Source organism: Myotis lucifugus, unplaced genomic scaffold (assembly GCF_000147115.1).
Source record: "Myotis lucifugus unplaced genomic scaffold, Myoluc2.0 scaffold_1312, whole genome shotgun sequence".
Classification (NCBI taxonomy): Eukaryota; Metazoa; Chordata; class Mammalia; order Chiroptera; family Vespertilionidae; genus Myotis; species Myotis lucifugus.
The window spans coordinates 40,701-65,245 of NW_005872360.1; the positions used below are offsets into that span (position 1 = coordinate 40,701).

Sequence of the window (24,545 nt, forward strand, 5' to 3'; positions counted from 1 at the left end):
CCACAAGAGCACCCTCCAATATACACACAGAACCCACACACTCAGATTCACATGCTGTTTACTGTAAAGGTCTCCATTCTTCACGACTCGGAAGAGACTCACCAGTGCCCTGCTCCCGCCTCCTGGAGTCCCTGCCTGTAGAGCCAGCTACGCACGTGCGGAATCGGATACTGCAGTCTGGCTGCTAACGAATATGCTGATGCTCCCGCACCTCTGTCTGCCAGGCAGAGCCACCAGTACTGCCCCTTCCTTCTGGAATGCGCAGCCATCTGAGATGAGCCCTGCCTTTCTCTACCACAGAATGACCTTATCACTCAACTACAAGTGAATCTTTCCAACAATGTCTTCTTTAAAACACAATGGTCCTCCCGCCCTACCGGTTTGGTTCAGTGGATAGAGCATCAGCCTGTGGACTGAAGGGTCCCAGGTTCAATTCTGGTCAAAGGCATGTACCTTGGTTGCAGGCACATCCCCAGTAGGGAGTGTGCAGGAGGCAGCTGATTGATGTTTCTCTCTCTCTATCCCTCTCTACTCCTCTCTATAAAAAATCAATAAAATATATTTTTTTAAAACACACACACAAAAAAACCCCACAATGGTCCTGCCCAGCCAGTGTGGCTCAGTGGTTGAGTGTCAACCTATGAACCAGAAGGTAGTGGTTCAATTCCAGGTCAGGGCACATGCCCGGGTTGTGGGCTTGATCCCCAGTAGGGGGTGTGTGCAGGAGGCAGCCAATCAATGATTCTCTCTCATCACTGATGTTTCCGTCTCTCGCCTTCTCCCTTTCTCGCTGAAATCAATAAGAAATATTAAAAAAAAAAAACAAGCAAAAACCACAATGGTGCTTTCATATTTCAACAATATGATTTTCCTAAAGAATTTTACAAGAAAGATAAATATGAGAAAAAACTATAGAAAAAACTGGATTTTGTTTCAAGTTCAGAGATTACTATGATTTCTTTCAATACTACAATAGGCTTCAAATAGCTAAAATACATTTAAACAGATCCAAATAAATATAAATGAAAACAAAAGTTTTAATTAAAAAATTAACTATATTAACTATACCTTATCTTCAGATGGACAAAGATATAAATATTGGAATGTGGCGGTTATGTTTTTAGAGAATCTTGGCCCAAAAACATCTTTATCAGTTCCAAACTGGTGACGAGACTGTCGTACAATTGAGTCGATTACATATAACCCTGGAACCTTGTATTCTGGTTTACACTACAAAGATAAAGATGCAAAGTCAATACAAGAAAGCAATTTGACACCCATTAATCTCACGTTAATGAAACTGTATACTAATGGTTCTATTTAGAAACAACTCGAATGTTTAGCTGTCTTAATGGCCAGCTTGTCAACTTCCCAGTCTATACAGCGCTACTATTTTCTTGGTACTTCAGACCCCGTACTTTACTTTTCTCTGATACCCTACCTCCCACAACAACTTCCCAGAATCATCATTACTTTACCAACCCCTACACCAATTCCATACAAATCCAATTCATCCTGCTCAAAACAATAAATTTTACCTTTTAAAATTGCGAAAAAGATAATTTTAACCATGTATCCATTTTAATTCTGTTCAAGTACAGTGCCAAAAAAAAAAAAACCAAAAGGGAAGGTTTTTGGCCTATGAAACGGAAAAGATAAAAGTAACAGAGAAACAGATACTACATACATTCCAGTGGTATAACCTTTATGGGAGATGATTTGCAGTAAAAGCAAAGCCTCGTTTAATCCAACAATTCTTTGTCTAGAAAGTCATCCTCAGAAGAACAATGACGAGGCATCTACTCTTTCCACAAGCCAGGCACCGAGGGCAGCGTCCCACTCGGAGCGGCTGAGTGAGCGGCGGAAACAATCAGGCAGCAGATCGCGCTGCAGATGTTTCTGATGAGCCCAGCGGGGACGCAGGCGATCGGTCCGCGCGTGCCCATTCCCCTCTATGGGTGTCCACGTACAGAATCAACAGGAGCAGGTCCAAGTCTGCTCTCTGTGGCAGTGGTGGTGGTGCCCTGCCGGCACTGTCATCCCCCCATTTTGCTTATTTGTCCTGTGATCTGCCTCTCCACCTCTCGGCCACTCCTCAAAGGCCATACACGCTATGAGTCTGCACCACACGGCACAGCTCCGGGTTGGGGAGAAGACACAGATGCCTCCGTCTCCCTTCTCAGGACTCTGCTGAGCCACACAGGAGCTCGTCACACGGCTGTAAACAGACGGCAGCACTGGAATCATGTAATTATGGGGGCGCAGGGGAAGCTGGAAAAGCTTTACAAAGTGCTTTCACTTGAAATGCTCCCAGATGAGTTACATGCCAGAGTAACAGGGCAAAGGGCAGGAGCACGAGGCTGGGTGCGCAGGGAGCTGCTGGCGACGCCCGCTCCAAGCTCGCGCTCAGCCAACAGCGTTGCTCTAAAGTGGTTGTTTTCTTTTTAAAAAACCCTCCACAGGTTTAAAAGAACCTGCAGCAACAACTTTTTGTTTAGTGGCTTTACAAGCAAGCATCCAAATTACAATTTACCGAGTAAATTACAAATACTGAACATAACTAAAATGAGGTAATAATTAAATGGATACTTACCTTTTTGATGAACTTTTCTACTATTTGAACTACATGCTTATAAAGCTGAAAAGAATTAAAAGAAAATTATTGTCCAGTTTACATATTTCTACATTTCCTGCAATGTAATTAGAAAATACTTAAAACCTTGAAATTTGCATTATTTAAATAATTCTCAAGATATAAACACCATGCCCTAACCGGTTTGGCTCAGTGGATAGAGCGTCGCCCTGTGGACTGAAGGGTCCCGGGTTCGATTCCGGCCAAGGGCATGTACCTTGGTTGCGCGCACATCCCCAGTGGGGAGTGTGCAGGAGGCAGCTGATCGATGTTTCTCTCTCATTGATGTTTCTAACTCTCTATCCCACTCCCTTCCTCTCTGTAAAAAATCAATAAAATACATTAAAAAAAAAAAGATATAAACACCATATATGATTTCACTTTTATGTGGAATCTAATAAACTAAACTAACAACAACAGAAAGATTATACTGAATAAACCATCAGAAATAATCTAGCCAACAATTAAAAAAAAATCAGAAATTAACTAAAGCACAAAACTACAACCCTCCAACCCCAAAGAGAAGCCTTTTCCTTAGATTTTTAAATCAATAAACCTTCACAAAGCAGCATCTGAGAGCTGGGGACAATGGAACTGGAACTAAATGATGCAGTTTCTAAAATTAGGTGTGATCTTGGGTAAGAAATTTAATTTCGCGGAGCCCAAGTCTTTGTTTTAAAATAAAAATAAAAATGAAGCTAACACTCAGCTGATTTATGGCAAGAATGAAATGAAGTAAGAATCCGTGCCGCTCTGCCCTCTGCTCCGGGAGCTGAGACTTTCCAGGACCACACGCCCCGCAGCTGCCATCGGAGGGTTGGTGTGCGCAGCGTGACCGCGGCCACCGTTAAGCAATGTGTGTCATCAGATCATCATGTGTTACTACGTATTATTAACTACTTATAATTTTTATTTAATTGTACCTCAATAAAACTGGAAAATATACAAGGGAAATGCTAACAACAACAAGAAGGGAGACCTGTTTTGAAGCAGCAAACACCCCACACAACTGCCCTGAACCCGCAGCAAAAGCTGGTGAGCGCTCTCTGGTCCAGACTGAATGAATTCACAAGATGAATTCTCATGTTTAATAAGTTTCAAACTTTCAAAACCATTTTTCAAATTAAATGTTCATTTTGCTCTTACCTTAATGGCTTTAATAGCAGCTTTTGTGATGAGAATCATCTTGGCTCGAGAGATGGGAGGTTTCATATCCATAAGTGAAAAGAGCTTAAAAAAATAAGCAAAATATAAAATAAAAAATGTGTTTAATTAAAGGTAAAATGAGAAGTCAATTCACCAGTTCTACAAGATGTTTGCAATTTATTAACTAACACAGTAACAAACTTTTGGAACTAATTTTAAAAGTTTGGCTAGTAAAGAAAAATAAAGAGCTTTCCTACATATCTGCACTGCCACTCAGAAAACACAATGGGAAAAGATCACATTAAAATAGAAAAAAACAACAACAAAACAGCAAAAAGGCCCTGGCCAGTGGGTCAGTGCTAGAGCGGCGGCCTGGGCACAGAAGGGTCTCGATTTCCAGTCTCAGCCAAGGGCACGTGCCTGGGTTGCAGGTTTGCTCCTGCCCCTGGTTGGGGTGCATGCAGGAGGCAGCCAGACAATGTGTCACTCTCACATTGATATTTCTCTCTTCCCCTAACCCTGCCCCCCCTTCCACTTTCTCCAAAAAGCAATGGAAAAAATATCCTCAGTTGAGGATTAACAACAACAAAAGCAATAAAAGGCAAAAACATTACGAAATGTACAGACCCTATAATAGAAACTTATTCCACCTACTGAAGGACACCGTTTTCCTGACTGAAAGTGGCAACAGTGTGATCCCATATATAATGTACTTCAAGCCAAACCTCCCTGAGATTGTGGAGAAGTCACACAATCTAAGATTCATTTGGAGAAACAGGTCTTAAAATCAAACAAGAAATTTAAAATGCCATTTTAAAGCTGGAATCCACAATTTCTTGACTTATTCAGGAACAACCACCACATTTAACAAATCACACAACAGTAAATCGACACTACAAACCTCACTGAGATTTTGAGTTTAAATCCACCGAGACATAATGAACCCACAGGTTATAAAGATAAAACCCTGACATTAAGACCCTTATATATAGCTTCCTAAATTGTTTCTGTTTTGCTTAATCATAGGCACATACTGAGTTTGTGGGACTTCTAAAAGGGTATTTTGAAATAAACGTTATCAACCTTACATGAATCAGATTTCTTGTTTCTTCCGAATTAATGTTAATATTTCAAATATAGAGTTTCCAAGATATAGACTTTATTACTAGACGGCTTCTAAGAAGCTAGCCTAGGCCGGCCGGTGTGGCTCAGAGGTTGAGTGTTGACCTACGAACTAGAAGGAGGTCACGGTTCGATTCCTGGTGGGGGCATGTGCCCGGGTTGCAGGCTCGACCCTGTGTGGGGTGAGCTGGAGGCAGCTGATCAATGATTCTCTCATCATTGATGTTTCCATCTCGCTCTCCCTCTCCCTTCCTCTCTGAAATCAATATAAATAAATAAATAAATAAATAAATAGGTAAATCAATCAATCAATCAATCAATCAATCAATCTAGCCTAAAGAACAAAGTCTAATTTCCCAGAGGAACAGCCCTACTTGGCAACATATTCTAAAACGTATTAAGACACAGAAAATAAAAGAAACGAAGATGCTAACACAGAAATCCATTTTTTAAAAAAGGATCATCTAAATAAATAAGGTCATGGTTCTTTATTATTTTATTTACCAACATAATAAAAATTCTTGAGAATGCTCACTAATTGAAAAACAATTAGAAAGAAGATAGTAATCTCTGAGATTATATAAGTCAATTGAAAAACATAAAAAATTTAAAATATTTCAACTTAAATACAAATTCTAAAAAAAAATAAAAAATAAAATTTAAAAATATCAATACTGTATGAAATATAAAAAACACATTTATAAAGGGAATATTCTGACCACTTATAAATTATAAAATTTATTAGGACAGTTATTACTATTCTATTTCTTTCTTTGTACCTTAAAGTAGAGAAAAGGGGGTGCAAAAATAAATTTATATATGGGTCTTAAGAATGAGCAACAGTGAAATTACTTCTCTGGCCATTAAAAGCTTAGAGGATCATTTTAATGAAGCCTACGCCAGAACTAATATTCATTTAATGTCCAAACAGGACTTCTTTATTATTTCAGCAGTAAGTAACTTGCCATAAAAAAATAAAAATAAAAATAAAAAACAACAAAAAACAGCCAACTGAGCTTACAAGACAGACCAGATCAGTGTATCTTCTGATGAAATACCCCACATAATCTATATATTTAAATTATCATAATTTATTTTAAAAGTTAAAATACTGTACAGACTATTGTACTATATAGCAGTACCATATTCCAGGCGAAAAGACCAGCGAGAGAACCTTCAAGTGCTCTCATCTAAGGTGCAGAGGAAGGGTGTTGTCACACTCCCTAAAGCTGCGGTCACCAACAGGTGATCTGCAGACCCCTGGTGGTCCGTGAGGTCCAATAGGTTGGCGATCGCTGCCCTAAAGAAGAAACTTGGGCCCTGATTGGTTTGGCTCAGTGGATAGAGCGTCGGCCTGCGGACTGAAGGGTCCCAGGTTCGATTCCGGCCAAGGGCATGTACCTTGGTTGCGGGTACATCCCCAGTAGGGGGTGTGCAGGAGGCAGCTGATCGATGTTTCTCTCTCATTGATGTTTCTAACTCTATATACCTCTCCCTTCCTCTCTGTAAAAAATCAATAAAAATATATTTTTTAAAAAAAGAGAGACTTGGGAAGAGGCAGCCAGCATCTGAGTGCCTGCTATGAATCAGGAAGAACTGAGTTTGGAGGTACACTATTTTATTGAATTACTAGAGGCCCGGTGCATGAAAGTCGTGCAGGGGTAGGGTCTCTGGGCCTGGCCTGCGATCAGGGCCGATCTGCGGGGCGACCAGCAGGGCGATCAGGGGCCTCCGCGGGCACCCACCTTGGCTGGCCCGGGGCCTGCGGGAAGCTCCTGCATTGAGTGTCTGCCCCCTGGTGGTCAGTGCGCATCACAGCGACAGGTCATTCCACCAGTCGTTCTGCCGTTTGGTCAATTTGCACCTTAGGCTTTTATTATATAGGATATTAACAACTAACATAGATGCTGTTACACTTGCTGAGATGATCCTCAAAAGGGTTACATCTGTTTTAGATGATGCCCAGAGAGTGGTCTCAACTAAAATTTGTTGAAAGCTCATTCATAATCCCTAATAGCATACTCATGCCCTTACAGAATGTTGCTTACAGAATACAGACACAATAATAATCAGGCATCCATGCCTGTCTATATCCTGTATTGGCCCAGGGATAATATAATGAAACATACTGAATTCAATTTGGGCAGCCTACTCAATACCCAGGCAGAGACTGGAATGTGGATCTTGAACACAGAAGAGAGATCCATGCTGAGAACTGAAAAGTCACAAAATCAAAGGCAGGAGGACAGGTGAGAGGACCTTAAGAGTGAGAAGGGGCCGGGAACATATGCCTCGCCAGGGTACGTACCAAAAATGCCAACGTGGGACAGAGAAGGGGCTTCCTGAGCAAGCACCAAGAAGACTAATGCCAGAAATTAAAGGCATTTGCAAGGTCAATGCTGTGAGGCTAGGATCCAAACTTTGCTCACTCCCTTTGACAATTAGGTGGCTGAAGTGATACCAGTTTTTGAAAGTGATTTCAAAGTTCAACTGGTTAAGGAATAAGTGGCAGGTGAGAGAGCAGAAATGCAATACTGGGCCATTTTTCCTTCCTTCAACAACTATTTGAGAGTTTAATGAGGGTGGTATTGTCAGCTCCGTGTTTGGCACATAGAGGAAACAGTCATCTTGCAGAGCCCTACAGTGACCACTCTTAAAACAGCTCTGATAAGGCTTCCATCATAGTTAAGTTTCTCTTTAGATGCTGTTTACTTTCCTTTACCAATGTCTTTCTTAAGTTTTAAATCTGAAAATTTGTATTTGATATAGGTAATTTATGAAGAAAAACACGAGGAGATATAGAAGCTTCAAAACTGGAGGTTTAAAAAATTACCTTTAAAAACTCAATAGATGTTACTAATATTTCATTGACTTCTTGAAGGCACAAATTCAGCACACAGGTCTCCTCATATTTAGATCAATGCCTTCATTAGATATAGTGATCGATCCCAAAATTAGGCTGAAATTCATATACTTTACAGTAACTATGCAGATTGACACTTCTTATTTGGATAGAAAAATTAACAGCCTTTATGATGAGGTAGATATAATTCCATTTTACAGATGAGAACACTAAGGCACAGAAGTTCAAGAATCTACTCCAAGCCATAAAGCTAATTGATAGTAAATTCAATCTGTGCCCTACATTTCCCAAAGCTCAGATTCCTTCCAATAAGCACCTAACAAAAAGGAAATTACTTAAAATACTCTAATAACATTAGCACATGAGAACAGTGCAGATATTAAAGACAATAAAGACTATAGAGCAAAGAAAAAAACACGCATTTAGACCCAATGAAAAGGTAATAAATTGTTATAAGGGAGTGGACCTAAAGATTTTCTCAAAATATATTTTTATTGATTTCAGAGAGGAAGGGAGGGGGAGAGAGAGATAGAAACATCAATTATGACGGAGGATCATTGATTGGCTGCCTCTTGCACGCCTCACACTGGGGATTGAGCCTGCAACCAGGGCATGTACTCTAATTGGAAATCAAACTGTGACTTCCTGGCTCATAGGTCAACACTCAACCCACGGAGCCACCAGACTGTGCCCAAAGATTTTTTAGTATCAAAAAGTAAGTGGCACAGAGGTAAAGTGGTATGTCCAGCCCAGCAATGAGTGAGGGAGAATGTACCTGAATCCAGAGCCAGACTGCAATTTAATAATTCTAGCTAATAGAGGGAATATGCTAATTGACCCTCACGCCATCACAAAGATGACAGTGCCCACAGCCAATAAGGAGGGAATATGCTAATTGACTGCCCCACCCTCAAATATGGCAGTGCCCACAGCCAATGAGGGAATATGCTAATTGACTGCCCTGCCCTCAAAGATGACGGCACCCAATCCCCTCAGCTCGGCCGGGGTGGCAGGCGTAGAAAGGCCGGGTCCGCCCCCAGCCCAGCCTGGCCACTCCGCACACCTGCCTCCAGAGTCCCCCAGGCCCCTCAGCCCCACAGCTGCCCAGGGCCGCCCGAGGCTCAGGTAACCAGGGCCGGCCGAGGCTTGCGCTGCTGGCAGTGGCAGCAGCAGAGGTGTGATGGGGCGTCGCCTTCCCCTGATCGCCAGGTTGCCTCCCGCCTGAGGGCTCCCGGACTGTGAGAGGGGGCAGGCCAGGCTGAGGGACCCCCCTCCAGTGCATGAATTTTCATGCACCGGGCCTCTAGTGTTAAATAAAAAGTTATGCCAAGGCCTCCTATGATGGTTGAGAAAGGAAGTCCATAACCTTGAGGTAATCTAAGAATTATTTTATTATTTTTTAAAAATATATTTTCATTGATTTCAGAGAGAGGAAGGGAGTGGGAGAGAGAGAGGTAGAAACATCAAGGATGAGAGAGATTAATTGATCTGTTGCCTCCTGCACATCTTGCACTGGGGCGCAAGCCTGCAACCCAGGCATGTGCCCTGACCAGGAATAGAACAATGATCTCCTGGTTCAACCACTGAACCACGCTGGCCAGGCTGAGATTTAGATGATGATGACTGAATTTCTGAAAACACTACATTTCTGTCAGAGTAACAACCAGAACACAGGCTCAATAGTCAACTGCCTGGGAAATCCTGGCTCCAGCACTGCTGGGAAATTATTTCTTCATCTGTAAAATGAGGGTTGATAGTCCCTTACTTCCTTAGGGGAGGTTAAGAATTAATTCAAACAATACATATAAAAGCACTTAACCCTTTGCGGTCCAATGTTCTTTTTGGAATTCAAACAGTCTGGTCCAAATTAGTTGACGGGATTGAATGTTGAACTTTTTAATGTTCTTATTGCTCGACGTTGGACCTGCTCCTAGCGCCTGGTCTGTCGAGTCAGCCTCGAGGTTGGACCGAAAAGGGTTAGAGCAGCACCTGGCACAGAGCAGATGGTAGCTAGCTACTTTTACTACTACTACTACTACTACTACTACTGCTACTACTACACATTTTGTTGAAAAAAGAAAGAATCCTGGCAATAACCCAGAGCAGTGTTTTTCACGTTGCAGGTAGAGAATATATTAGATTATAAAAATGAGCTTAGTGGGTGTGACCAAACAGTAGGGACATCACAGTCCTACCCCCAGCAAAGGCGGTACTGTGGGTGAAACACCACCTCCGGGTGTGGAATGCACGCACGAGCACCTGCATCTCAGTAAGATCGACTTCTTACTGGGGGGTCACGGTAGAAATGTGCAAAGGCAATTATTCAGAAAAATGATTTTGCCTTAGAAATGACCATAAAGCCCAAACTAACCGCTGGTCACCTTTCGACAATGTGCGGAGTCCTGAAGCCACTAATGTGTTTCTTATGGACAAGCTGTGGGGGAAGCAGCACTGCCAAGTAAGAAAAACCTTCATACGTTTCAATGACCTTCAGGCCACATGTAGTTACAAACTAGAAACAGGCGTAAAGATAACTTAGACTCTAGTTTTTTCTGAGCAAAATCTAATCTCAGTCAACAAACTTTACTAGAAAAGAAACAACTATCAGCTTTATATGTAAAGCTTGAAAACTATAAAACTTAGTAATTCCAACAAACTCTACTAATGAAAAAAACAGAAGAAACAAAAATACCCGCAGACAAAGTGGTATATGGAACAAGTCAGACAGACCTGGTTTGGAAACTGGTTCCAAACATGTGATGATTCTGGCAAATCGCTTGACCTCTGTAAGCACCAGTGTCCTCCAGGCAGAAGGATGACTCCGTTTCTACTTCACAGGGATCAGGAGAACCAGTGCTGCATATGGAGTGACCCGTATGCAAGTGCTCCAACAGGGCAAGTGCCTGATCAGTGTCACCAGGGGCAGCACCCTCCCCACAGCCTGCACGCACAATGAATGCCATCTGCCAATGAGAACTACTGTGTCAAAGCAGCCAGAGAAACACCATGCAACGCTCTTCCACAGATGTAGCAGCTACAGCCCCAAAAGGCACAAAACCCACTTACTGGCAGAGGCATGAGTATAGCAGTAAAAACATACTTGCCAGTACCAGACATGAGTCTGACTTTTTGCTTCGTCACTAGAAAATCTAAATATGAACACTGTCCTCCTGCATGACATATAGAAGCCTGTTATATACAGTATTCTAGAAATTGTGAAGGCTCATTCATCATGATCCCTTATATCAATAAAAATGTTTCAAGAGAAGACATGAGCCCATCAGCAGATGAATGAATTAAAAAGCTGTGGTCCATCTACACAATGGAATCCTACGCTGCGGTAAAAAAGAAGGAACTCTAACCTTTGCAACAGCATGGATGGAACTGGAGATCATTATGCTAAGCGAAATAAGCCAGTCGGAGAAAGGTAAATATCACATGATCTCACTCATTTGTGGAACATAATGAACAACATAAACTGATGAACAAAACAGATCCAGAGACAGAGAAGCATCGATCAGATTGTCAAACCTCAGAGGGAAGGTAGGGGAGGGTGGGGGTAAGGGGGAGAGATCAATCAAAGGACTTGTATGCATGCATATAAGCCTAACCAATGGACACAGACACCAGGGGGGTGAGGGCATGAGTGTGTGTGTGTGGGGGGGGGGGCAATGGGGGGATAAGGGCACATATGTAATACCTTAATCAATAATGGGGAAAAAATTAAATTAAAAAAAAGAGAAGACATGAGAATATTTAGCCCATGACACCTGTAGAGTTAATTCAGTGTTTGGGGTTCGTCAAAGTAACATGATACTCTATTTACTAATGGTATAAACTTGGATAAGTTTAGTTAACCTTTCTAAACTTCAAGGTTTTTTAAAATCTGAAAAGGGGAACAGTATTCACTTCACATCCTAATGTTGTTAGGATTAAATGAGGTAATCTGTAATAATAAAAGCATAATATGCTAATTAGACTGGACAGCCAAATGACCTTCCAGACGAAGCCGCTGCAGCGGGGGCCAAGGCAGAGGCAGTTAGGGGCGATGAGGCAGGCAGGCGAGCGGTTAGGAGCCAGCAGTCACGGATTGCAAGAGGGATCGGACCTAAACCGGCAGTCGGACGTCCCCGAGAGGTCGTGCACTAGGCCTCTGGTCTGTATCTAAAACTCCGAGCCCGGTATACCTGACATACCTGCCTCCGTCAATAGAGCTGTGCCCCCCTGGGTGGGATCTTTGTTATGGCTCACCATACTTTCTGTATTATATCTACTATCCAAATGCTGCCTCTAGAGAAATCTTCTCCATAGTGAAAGCGTAGCAGTATCGAGGCTTTAAAGCTGTACAGCACCTCAGCACCTACTCTAGCAGTCACACCAAATTCATATCCACTTTTACAGTATCTCTGGCAGATCCCAGCTAGTGAGAAGGCTTAAAACTCAGCAGCTCCAGTGGTTACAGCACCTTCTTACTACTGACCCAAATCTCCCTTCTGATACCTTCCCTCCGGGTCTATTCCCATGTTAATGGAATCCAATAAACGGTTTTGTGCTAGTTCCCCGTTTCTGCAGTAACACAGTACAACCAACTTTGTATCTTAAAACAGGAGGTGTGTTACCTGCCGGTTTTGGAGGCCAGACTCTCACTAAAGTCAAGGTGCTGGCAGGGCTGCCTTCGGGAGGCTCGGGGCCTCTTCCTCCACCAGCAGTGTGGTGTTGTCTCTGCTCCGTGACCCTTGTCATGGACTCCCCTGCCTGCCTCACAGAAGGACCCTTGGGGTTACATTGGGCTCATCGGGACAATGCAGGATAGTTAACCCATCTCCTTGACTTAGTCACATCTTTTGCCATGTCAAACCCTCACAGGTTTGCCCTGACCGGTTTGGCTCAGTGGATAGAGCATTGGCCTGTGGACTGAAGGGTCCCAGGTTCAATTCCAGTCAAGGGCATGTACCTTGGCTGCAGGCACATCTCCAGTGGGGGGTATGCAGGAGGCAGCTAGCTGATCAATGTTTCTCTCTCATCGATGTTTCTAACTCTCTATCCCACTCCCTTCCTCTCTGTAAGAAATCAAAATATGTATTTTTTTAAAAAACACAGGTTCTAGGATTCAGAATGTGGACACCTGGGCACAGGCATTATATTGTTTAAAAAGTCGTGCTTAATCTATTGTTAACTTACATCTATAATCAACTGAAACCCTGACTGTTTTCCCCGGAATCTATCTAGCTCTTCATGCTGACTTTCCGGTGGTTTCTTCGAGGCTGGAAATAATTTTCTGCGACCTGATGTGGTAGCTATTCCAATCGGCTTGTATATTTCATGAGCCGACTTTACATGCCTTCCTTCAACTCAATGGTTTTTGTTTTTTTCTTCAGTGAAGGACAATAGCATGTGCCTTTATTTATAACTCAATGGTTTTTTAAAAATTAAAAAGAACAGGACCTACTTGCAGGATGACCTATCTGATATGACTTGGACATTGCCAGTTAGCTAAAATTCACTTAACATATTCTCATCCTGCCTCCATTTTTCTAATTTATTCATGATGAAATAAATCATGACCAATATTATTCTGAAATATGTGGTTTATAGTCTTCACTAGACAAAAAACATTTTACAAAACAAATAAGTTTAATTTGGTGTATTATAAATTGTGAGTAAATTTGTTCTGGCTCCCAGTGACTAGAAATTTCTAGAAAGTCATAAAAGAAACTAACAACTGGCAGAGAAAAAAGTTACTGGCATCAAGCCTATGATTTCTGAAATACGTCTTTTGCTATTTTTTGAAATTGAGCTGTCAAAGCAATGAAAAGAATTTGACTACATACTAGAATAAGTAAATTTTTTAACCGTTTAAATCCCTCAAGCAATATTTCCTTTTAGCGCCTCTTTCAATGTGATGCTTGTTCTACCCTTTCTTTCTCTAAACTTTAAAAATACAGTGACAGGCTGGTACTCAAATCTCCCCCAATAGACACAGATATCAAAGCGTTTAATTCTACAGTCTTTCTTCTCCTGTTCATTTGACTCAATGTATCAGACATGCTGACTTCAACCAAATCAAGAATTAAGTCCAACATAACTTGAATGTTTATTAGTAACATATAAAAACGTTATAAAAGTACACATTAGATTTTTTTCAACAAAATGTAATATGGAAAAACCTTTTAAATTATTTTTGCCCTGGTGGTGTGGCTCAGTTGGTTGAGTGTGGTCCCATGTACCAAAAGGTAGCCAGTTCCATTCCCAGTCAGGGTACATGCCTGGGTTCAATTCCCATTGGGGGGCATGAAGGAGGCAGCTGATCAATGTTTCTCTCCCTCCCTCTCTCTAAAATCAATAAAAAGATGTTTTTAAAAATAAATAAAACCATTTTCCTGCAAAGATGCTTTGAGCATGTAATTATAACCTGAAGACAATTCCCTAAGACTCCCTGCTAGAACAACTCCCTCCTTACCTGATGTTCCATCTCACACCTTGACATACCCTTTAGCAGAGGTTTGTTTGTGCTAATGCTTTCTAACCACCAGAAAATTAATGTGATGAGGGATGCAGGATGGGGGCTCAGGGCTGCAAACCAACCACTAAAATAAGTACCACTTAGCCAAGCAGAATACAGTGAGTTCATCAATATATACAAACAGATACTAATGAAACTGAAGAATGTACAGGAAAGTAGCTCAATCACCAGAAACAACCCCAATAACTAATTAATAAACACAAAGTTCAACCTTACCAATAACCAGTTAAAACAATGAGAACCCGAAGCATGGAGGCATGGAATAGAATGACATGCCTCAATGTGGGAGTTGGAGGGACGAGGAGAGAGAAACCAAAGAACTGACATACTTATATGCACAGCCATGGACTCGGGCAATAGGGGGTGAAGACCTGGAGGGGCGTAGGGGCTGGGAGGAGGGGAGGGGGGGGGGTGAAATGGCTGACATCTGGAATAGTATCAACAATTAAAATATAGATATATTAAAGTAAAAATATAAAAATAATAAGATATTCAATTACCTAACTGGCTTGAGTGTAGATTAGCATAAAGCAAAGAGGATACTCTACTAAGGAGACCTAATAGGCAAGGGCAAGTTTTAATTTCACAGAAAACTTCAAAGCTATATATCAAAAACTAAAAAATATCAAAATGTTTTAAATCTAATACTTTCATTTCTAGAAATTTATATAAAATAGTCTTATGTTCTCAAATTCTCCACGATGGCAATTTAAAATTATGTCGATCAATTGGTTGGAGCATTGTCCTGATACACCAAGTTTGCATGGATCTCCAGTCAAGGGCATATACAAGAAGCAACCAATGAATGTATCAGTAAGTGGAAAAACAAATCAATGTTTCTCTCTCTCTCCTCTCCTCTCTCTCTCTCTCTCTCTCTCTCTCTCTCTCTCAAATCAATACATTTTAAAAGTAATAATTTCACGTTATTCAACAATCATACAAAAATTTCCAAACACAACTAGAGAAGAAAAAAAGACTGAAATACTCTAAAATGTTAATGGTATTTGGTGGAATATTTTCTTTATTTTCGAATTTAAGTTTACTTAACTTGCATTAACTTTAAAATGAAAAAATTTTTAATTAGAGTCTGCAACACAAAATGCATTTCTCCAACTTTGATTAAAAATATAATAAATGTATATAATTGTCATCAGATAAACTTGTCCATGGAGTCAATTTTGCTTTGTAAATTATGTCTGTCAATGGTTTATAAATTTTTTTAATTAAGGAATTATTTTATTTTTTAAAAATATATTTTTATTGATTTCAGAGAGGAAGGGAGAGGGAGAGAGAGATAGAAACATCAATGATGAGAATCATTGATCGGCTGCCTCCTGCCCGCCCCCACTAGAGATCGGGCATGTGCCCTTGACTGGAATAGAACCCAGGACCCTTCAGTCCGCAGGCCGACGCTCTATCCACTGAGCCAAACCAGCTAGGGCAGCTTATAAATCTTTAATAAAACTTTTCAAAATTACTAAAACAAATTTAAAAAAATAAATTTAAAACTTTACCCCTTTAAATGTCTTTATAATAATTGAAGCTCTTTTGAATATAAAACACAAATCTGAGAGATCACTGTTCAAATGCAGCAAATTTACAAGACTTTTTACAAAATACACACAAGTGCAAATATTCACTGTCAATACTAAACATGGAACCACTGTTGGGTTAATTATGTCCATGTGTATTTAAGAAAATAGAATACAGCAATGTAACAAGTAGTAGTTTAAACTTCATCTGCACTATTTCCCACTTTTAATTCTATCACCAAACCCTAACCCTGTTACCATTTGCTGCTGGCAGAACTAATTTTCTGAACAGTTAATTTCTGATGATTCACCGTATAAAGTATGCCCTAATGTTTTCTTCACGTGCGACCAACTCCCCTTCCATTTCCATGGGTCTACACGTCACTGAAGCTTTGCACTGAGGGCCAAGGCTGCCTCCCGCCTCCGTTAGTTCCAGCAACAGGTGGTTTTCTAGTCTTCGTGGAATACTGGTTCACTGACCGGCAGTCCATCCTCAGCTCCTTCCTTTTCATTTGCTCAAGAAACAGGCCAGGAGGTGATTTTAGGAAATGTCAAAGGTTTCATTCATCCCATCACTCTATTTTACCAGCACAGATGCCAGCTTTCAAAATCAATGTTACTGTAACCTGGCCGCATAGCTCAGTTGGATAGAACATTGTCTTGATATGCCCACGGTGTAGGTTCAATCCCTGGTCAGGGCACACACAAGAACCAACCAATGCATAAATAAGGGGAACAACAAACTGATATATCTCTCTCTTCCTTTCTAAAAAGCAAACAAAAAAACACCACACACACTAAAAAAAAAAAAAAAAAATCACTTTTACTGTGCCTCACTAGTGAACTTTGTGTACCCCCTCAAAGTTGACTATAAATAAAGCATTTTTGTGAATTAAGTATTTACCACTAGACCTCAACAAGAAATGAAAATTGGTTCCAGGACATACTCTCATTTGATTAGATGAGAAAAATGAAAATTTCCCCCGACTTTATGTGTTTTATTTAGACCCGGTTATTTCCACAAGGTGACAATGACTGGATCTATGCACAGGAAGGGACTAAAACTGAAAATGTCAGCATTAATAAAATCCCTAATCAATTTACAATTTTTATTGTGAGTATAAACTAGTAAAAGAATTATCAATGCTTAAAGGCACACCTGAAGTTTTAAACATTGATTCTATCTATTATATTATGCAGATGACTTAAAAACTAACCAAACTGACAAATTCTTCCTCAAGTACACATTATAGTGCACTCGCTACCATGCTTTCAAATGTACAGAAAGTTGTTTAGGGAGGAGCCCTCTTATTTGTAAAATATGTGTTTGCATTTATTAAACGATGGTAAAGACCTTCATAAAGGTCTGAACCCCAAACTTGGCTGTCCTTTCTAAAGTGATTTACCACTCAGCATCTCTTAATTAAGATGAACTAGATGATACATGACTATTAAAGTTTAAAGAATATTTCATCTGTTTCCTAAAGGCTCAAAAGGTGTCCTACATAAATTGCCATATTATAGGTTCCCTTTAAGAAGGCTATTGTCGCCCTGACCGGTTTGGCTCAGTGGATAGAGCGTCAGCCTGCGGACTGAAGGGTTCCAGGTTCAATTCCAGTCAAGGGCATGTACTTTGGTTGCAGGCACATATCCCCAGTGGGGGGGGTGCAGGAGGCAGCTGATCGATGTTTCTAACTCTCTATCCCTCCCTTCCTCTCTGTAAAAAATCAATAAAATGTATTAAAAAGAAGAAGGCTATTGTCATTCATTCTACTTCAGCTAAAACACAGCTCTGAGGAAGTTAAAAGAGGGAGTAGACTGGAAGGCTCATGAGGTAGTGCAGAAAGGTGCACTGGGGCCCTGGCTGGTGTGGCTCAGTGGTCATCCTGTGCACCGAAAGGTCGGTTCAATTCTCAGTCAGGGCACAAGCCCAGGTTTCCAACTTGATCCCCAGGAGGGGTGTGTAGGAGGAGCCGAAACATGTTTCTCTCTATCCCTTTCCCTTCCTAAGTATTAATAAAAATGTATTTTAAAAATTTTCTGCCAAAAGTAACCTTATGCTTAAAACTTCCCAACTATTTGTAGATCTGCTGCTTCACGTACAACTTCCTAATTCAATGACTGACAAGCCCTGCTGGTACGGCTCAGCTGGCGGGAGCACCGCCCTGCACAGGTCTCGGGTTTGGGCATCGCCCGGTCAGGTCCATACAGGAAGCGGCCATTCTGTTTCTCTTACTTTGACCTCTCTCTTTTCCTCTCTCTAGAATCAATGAAAAACATGTCCTTGAAATAACAAGTGTTCTGTCCTGGCCGGTTGCTCAGTGGTTAGAGCACCGGCCTGCACACTGGAGTCTTGGGTTCAATTTCCAGTCAAGGCAGGTACCTGGGTTGCAGGTCTGTCCCTGTCCCCAGTCTGGGCGCATCTGGGAGCAACCAATTGATGTGTCTTTGTCACATCAATGTGTTTCTCCCTCCATCCCCTTCTACTCTCTCTAGGAATAAATGGAAAAAATATCCTCACTCCTCAGATAAGAATTAGAAAATAATAATGAGTGTTCTACAATCAATTATGGGTGAAGATAAGATCGACAAGTCTGGCTGTAACTGTCTACCGAACACAAATATGTGAAAATCAACTCTGACAGTCATTAACAAATATGCAGAAGTTAAGGCTTGAAAAGAAACTACTATATTATTATTCATGATTGGCATGTAGATAAGTTTTTCCAAAAAAGTCTTCATGCAGTTAAAAATATTAATCAGCTTCCTTTTTTCATTGTAACATTTATTTGTAACTGGGGTGAAGTTCAAATTTTGTTCCTGGCTGATTCTATGACTATATCTGAAAATAATTTTGCTGTAAGAAGAGGGTTGTGCTTAAAAAAAAGGAAAAATTCTGCTCCAGGTGTCACATATGCTAGATAGATCACTGCTCTATGGTCTCTTCCAATTAGGATTACTTACCCACATGGATTTATACCAAAAATCACCAATTGTCCACACATAAATTATAACTTTCAAGAGGTAATTGGATGGTCTTCCACTTTTAACTTGAGCCCTAGCAGCCATCTTTTGTTTTTTTCCACATCAAAACTGTGCCTTCTAATTCTTTTTTTTTTAAATATATTTTATTGATTTTTTACAGAGAGGAGGGGAGAGGGATAGAGAGTTAGAAACATCAATGAGAGAGAAACATCGATCAGCTGCCTCCTGCACACTCCCTACTGGGGATGTGCCCGCAACCGAGGTACCTGTCCTTGACTGGAATCGAACCTGGGACCCCTCAGTCTGCAGGCCAACACTCTATCCACTGAGCCAAACCGGTCAGGGCTCCCACACAATCAACTACTATTTTGCCAATTTTCTATTAGGTATTTTTATCTCCTGAACTAGAGGCCTGATGCACGAAATTCGTGCAAGAGTAGGCCTTTCATTCCCTGGCTGCTGGCACCGACTTCCCTCTGGCACCCAGGACCCGGGCTTCCCTCTCAGTCCTGGCTTCATTCGGAAGGTCGTCTGGTCTAATTAGCATTATTACGCTTTTATTATTATAGAAGATTGTTTCACTAGATTTTATAAGCCAACTTTTCCATTTTCCCAATCTTTCTCTGAATCAGTTCCTTATCATGTGCCTAATTTTTTTCTAAACAAAATACATTACAAAATGATAGGCTAGGAGGGGTATTTTCCACATAAACATAGGTGATAGAAGCTGTGCAAACCAGCTGCATTCCACTCCCCGGGAAGCCAGCCTGCTGCTGCTGTAGAGCAGAGAGCTAGAACTGTAACTGTCAACATCCCAAACTTCCTGTGATGCCAGCATTACATGATCAAGTGAGGCCGGAGAAACCTCCACCCACTTCTCTGGTCCTGGTCTTGGCCCCTCTTCCTGCCCACAGTAAGCCTTGCTCCACGCCTCTGCATCTCCTTAGATAGACCTCAGAAGAAAGGAACGATCGAAACAACCCAAGATCAACAGTACAGGTTAAAAGAAAACATACTCATCACGCGACCTAACTGCAGAAGACAATCACACCTAGTCGCCCTTAGGTAAAACAGACAATAATCCACACAGAACAATTTCCAGTGGGGACGGGCTGGAACCCAACTCTTCCTTCAGGACAACAGGGCGGCTCGAGATGGTCAGCTCACGCAGGTAAGCGCACGCCATCAACTCACACCCAGTGTTCATAAAGCTCACTCTGGCTTTAAAGAGACGAGAAGATGAAGGGGCTGAAAGTACCCTCTCTCCCTCCTGCACTTCATGCGGCCTCCTGTCCACACCACCCAGCACTGCACTTTTCAAAAAGTCACCCAGGGGTCTGAGTTCCATTCAGTGGTTTGTGAGGTAAACTGTTTTCACACTAACACTAGACATTTCCCTTCTCATTCATTTTCTCACAAGGCGATAGCCATATACCAGAAGCTATCTGAAGTGCATAATGCGAGACAGAAGTAGTTGCTAAAAATCCAGCTTTTATTAAACCAAAATTTAAATGAGATTTGCAAAATGCAAAACAATGCCACTCTTCTCACTAACTTTTTTGTTTTGAAAACAGTTTTCATAAAAATGTTACTTATACCCTGGTCGGTATACTCGGTTGGTTAGAGTGCCATCCAATATGCCAAGGTTGCGGGTTCAATCCCCAGTCAGGGCACATACGAGAATCAACCACTGGGGTGGCTCAGTGGTTGAGCGTTGACCTATGAACCGGGAGATCACAGTTGGGACACATGCTGGGTTGTGGGCTCGGTCTCCAGTGGGGGGTGTGCAGGAGGCGGTTGATCAGTTCTCTCTCATCATTGATATTTCTCTCTCCTCTCTCTCCTTCTCCTTTCTTGTTTAAAATCAATAAAAATATATTTTTTAAAAATCAACCAATGAATGCATAAATAAGTGGAACAAATCGATGTTTCTCTCTCAAATCAATAAATTTTTTAAAATGTTACTTATGTTCCCATGCAACGGGTTATTTTCAATGCATTTTCAGCTTAAATTTCTAATAGGGTAAATATCAATAGATATAATCCATAGATACCAAAGCTCTCTGTGATCCTTAACTTTGATGAATTGCAAGGAGTCAAAATCCAAAGTTTGAGAACTCTTACACAAGGAGATGTTTAAGAATGGTCACTGCAGTGTTTGTCAGCAAAACATGAGAAACCACCTATCCGTTTATCAACTGGGGAACCAGATAAATAAAATGCAATTTATTCAAAGGATGGCATATCACATAGCCATCACATAGCAGTTAGAACAAACTAAATCTTATTATATAGTATTAATGTTCGAGCAAAAAACCACATTGCCGAATATGTGCAATACACTACCCATGTGTATCAGGAACACAGAATAATGTATTTTGTTTAAGAACCACAGAGATTGATAATCCATTATTTGCCTCTGATGGGGAGTGGTGGGAGGAAGAAGGGGGCAGATATGTCCTTTTGGATTTAGAGAAGATTGATTAAAGGCTACAAATGCAATCGATGGATTAAAATATCCCATTATAAACTTCATTCATTCAACAAGGGGAGTGCACAAACATCGCAGAACACAGCGAAGAACTGGCCACAACTGATCTCTGATCTTTTTCACTCATCTTTTCATCTGTTACAACACTTACTGTGTCTTGCCATAAAGTGCTGTAAATGGTGTCTATGATATCCTCTCCTTTCTCATCTTCTTCCTACACCAGAAACTGCCCTGTTTGACCGGTGCTTCCAAGCTCCTTCCTCAGGCACAACTCTGCCCTGCGTTACCCACCCCCCCATCCCCGTCGTCTCTTTAAAATCTGCTTTTCCATACTTGCCTCCTCCAACATCTCCAGTTCTCCTCCGCTCACAGACCCCCGGGCTGGGCCACCACTCACCACGTCCACCACTACAAAGGCCCCGCACCGGTGCCGGCGACACTGCTGCCCGCTCCTCCTTCCCTTCGTCCCCGAACCCTCACAGCCAAGCTTCTACAGACCTGACTTCCTACCTGATTCCACCTTCCCCATCACCACTCAGCCTTCAACTTCAGATCCCATTGCCCTAAAAAACTGTAGACACCCTTTTCTCCTGAGACCACAAAATAGCGTCTCCAGGTAACAGGCATGATGGGAGATCCGCATTCAAATCCCAGCATGGCCTTGGGCGTCATCACTTCTTTCCGCCCGTCTCCTCGTCTATAAGCGTGTGCCCAGGTAAGGCTAGAAACAGGAAGTCAGGTCTGTGTGGAGTGCCTGACAGCCCACGGAGGCTCCTTGAACAGGGGCTCCTTCTCTCCCTGCCTCAATTTCCTCCATGGCACGTGGGGAGGGAGTGACTCCTGGATGTCTGCCTTCAGCGTTTGGATGCTTCCAAGTTTACGTCCTAGATGCCCAACTGAATGCCAACAATCTCCACGACTTTCAAATTCAAATTCAACCTGCTCAGAAGCCAAACACACATCCCCCACATGTGCTTCCATGACTGCGTGACCGAGTTCATGGCGCCACCTCTCCCAGCACTTAGAACGCGGCCCAAGGTGCCCGCGAAGCCTGCGGATGCCAAGGTCCCTGGGCTCCTGGGGCCCACGTGCCCTCCTCTCCGTTCACACCAGACACGCCAAGCGCAGATTCTACGCCCACTCTCCCAACCCTCTGCCTCCACCACACCTGCTACCAATCAAGCGTCTTGACTACGTCCCTCAACTTCCAGCCTTCAGTTTACCCACCGCCTGAAAAGGAGTCAGACACATCAGACACGGAACCATCAGCTCACAAACCACTGGACCACCTCACTTCCCCGCGGTCCATCATGTGGGCACTTATCCCAGCAGCTGCCCCTCAATTGCTCTCTACACCGTTTTCTCTTCTCAAGTCTTCGGTATTTCAAAGGCCCAACAAAGCCCTTCCATCCCATGTTAGAACCATTCCCTGTCGGTGTGGCCAGTGGGATGGAGCACTGTCCCATATGCCGATAAGTTTTGGGTTGAATCCTCGGCAGGCCCGGTAGGAAGGCAACAGATGGATGTGTCTGTCTGTCTGTCCCTCTCTCCCTCCCTCTATTGGACAGGCTCCCGGGGGCAGATCCTCAGGAGGGCCACTGGGGTGGCCCCGTTGTCAGGGCACAGGTTCGCAGCTGAGTGGGCACCTCAAGTCTGTGAAGTACAGGCAGACTCGGGAGCCTGGGGTCCAGAGAAGCATAGGTCACTGCGTGTGAACGGGGAGAACAGAAACGCGGTGAGCGAGCAGGCACACGGTGGATCTCGCACTCGGCCAACTCCTCCAGAGTGGAACTGACCACAGAACACCTAACAACGCAATGGAAGTTCACCAAGACCAGGAACGGAAGCGAAAATCATCTGAGGAAAACGAGCAAACCTCAAATTCTTATTTTGTACATTTAAAAAGGATAAAATACCATCTCCCTTTTTCATGACGTCTATAGCATTCCTACTTTTGATTTTTTTTGAGTAAAAACTATAGTCATCACACTTTTTCAGAACATGAGAGCCTTTTCTTAATAACTTCCCTAATGCCTACATCAGAATTAAGTACTTCTGATTTTTAAAAAAAAATTTTTAGAGAGAGAGGAAGGGGGAGAGAGAGAGAAACACTGATGTGTGCCACCTCCTTCTGCGCCACTGGTTGGTTCCTGTTCGTGCCCTGGCTGAGCCTGGGCGCATGGAGCCGACGCTCTAGCCAACTCAGCCAACTGAGCCACCAGCCAGGGCACAGATACTTCTGATCTTAACACACTAAACACCGCCATTAAAACTGTTCAGTAAGTGGTCGCTCTCTCCCGCCTGGAGCACACCCGGCCTTCCCTCTCCTTCCCCTGGGCGTGCACCTCCTGAACTCTCAGGGACCCCGCCAGACGTGCCCGCTCGCCCCCCAGCCCGTCTCCAAGGCCCCCTTCGCTGCTTTTCCCTGAGCCACTCCTGCCTCACGGCCACAGCTTTAACGAATGGACGCTCAAGATAAAAACAGCAGCCCTGGCCGGTGTGCTCAGTGGGCAGAGCGTCGGCCTGCGGACTGAGGGGTCCCAGGTTCGATTCCGGTCAAGGCCACACGCCTGGGTTGGGGGCTCAGGCGTGTACCCGTGATTCTCTCTCATCAATGATATTTCTGTCTCTCTCCCCCTCTCCCTTCCTCTCTGAGATCAATGAACATGTATTAGAACACAATAACAGATAATAAGTAAAAAACAATAAAAAAACCTGTGAGTTTTTATCTTGGAAAGAAATGTGCTCATCCTGTTTCGGAAGCCGGCGCGCCGGTTGTCAATCCTCGCGCCTTCAGCAGGCACCTGCCCAGCACCTGCCGCGGTGCGTGCGGGGGGCGGGGAGGGGCTGCCGGCCGCAGGGCCCGCCTTCCAGCCCTGACCCTCGGAGCCTCCGCACAGGCCCTGGCCACCAACAGGAGGAACCGTCAGTGACCCCGCAGGAGACGGACGGCGTCCAACCGGGGCGCTGCGCCCCCCACTCCCACGGCCTGACCGTCACCTGTACCCGCAAACACGCTTTCGGGAAGGGGTGCTCCCCCCCCGGGAGACATAGCCCGCCCGGGACCCGCTGAGGGCCCCTGGGAGGACAGCCCGCTTTCAGCCCGGCCCCGGGTCCCCAGTCCGGCCACGCCGGGGAGATCGGGGAGCCCCCGTCAGACGGCCCCGAACGCGGGCCCTGGATTCTATATGCATGTGTTTGACTCTTCTTGCTCAGCCTCTGCCTCGCTTGCGTGGGGCACGCGCGTGCGG

General features: G+C 43.0%; 1 protein-coding gene across 1 annotated transcript in view; it reads right to left on the reverse strand.

Moving 5' to 3' along the window:
* SCAF4 (SR-related CTD associated factor 4) overlaps positions 1-12,518 on the reverse strand; it is a gene marked incomplete at its 5' end in the record, with an annotated part of 48,538 nt that extends 36,020 nt beyond the window's left edge. Inside the window, 5 exon segments of the mRNA XM_023748364.1 lie at positions 1,069-1,230; positions 2,594-2,638; positions 3,779-3,862; positions 10,494-10,593; positions 12,383-12,518. Of these exon segments, the coding sequence (XP_023604132.1) occupies positions 1,069-1,230; positions 2,594-2,638; positions 3,779-3,862; positions 10,494-10,593; positions 12,383-12,518 (527 nt within the window).
* Positions 12,519-24,545: the final 12,027 nt, after the last annotated feature.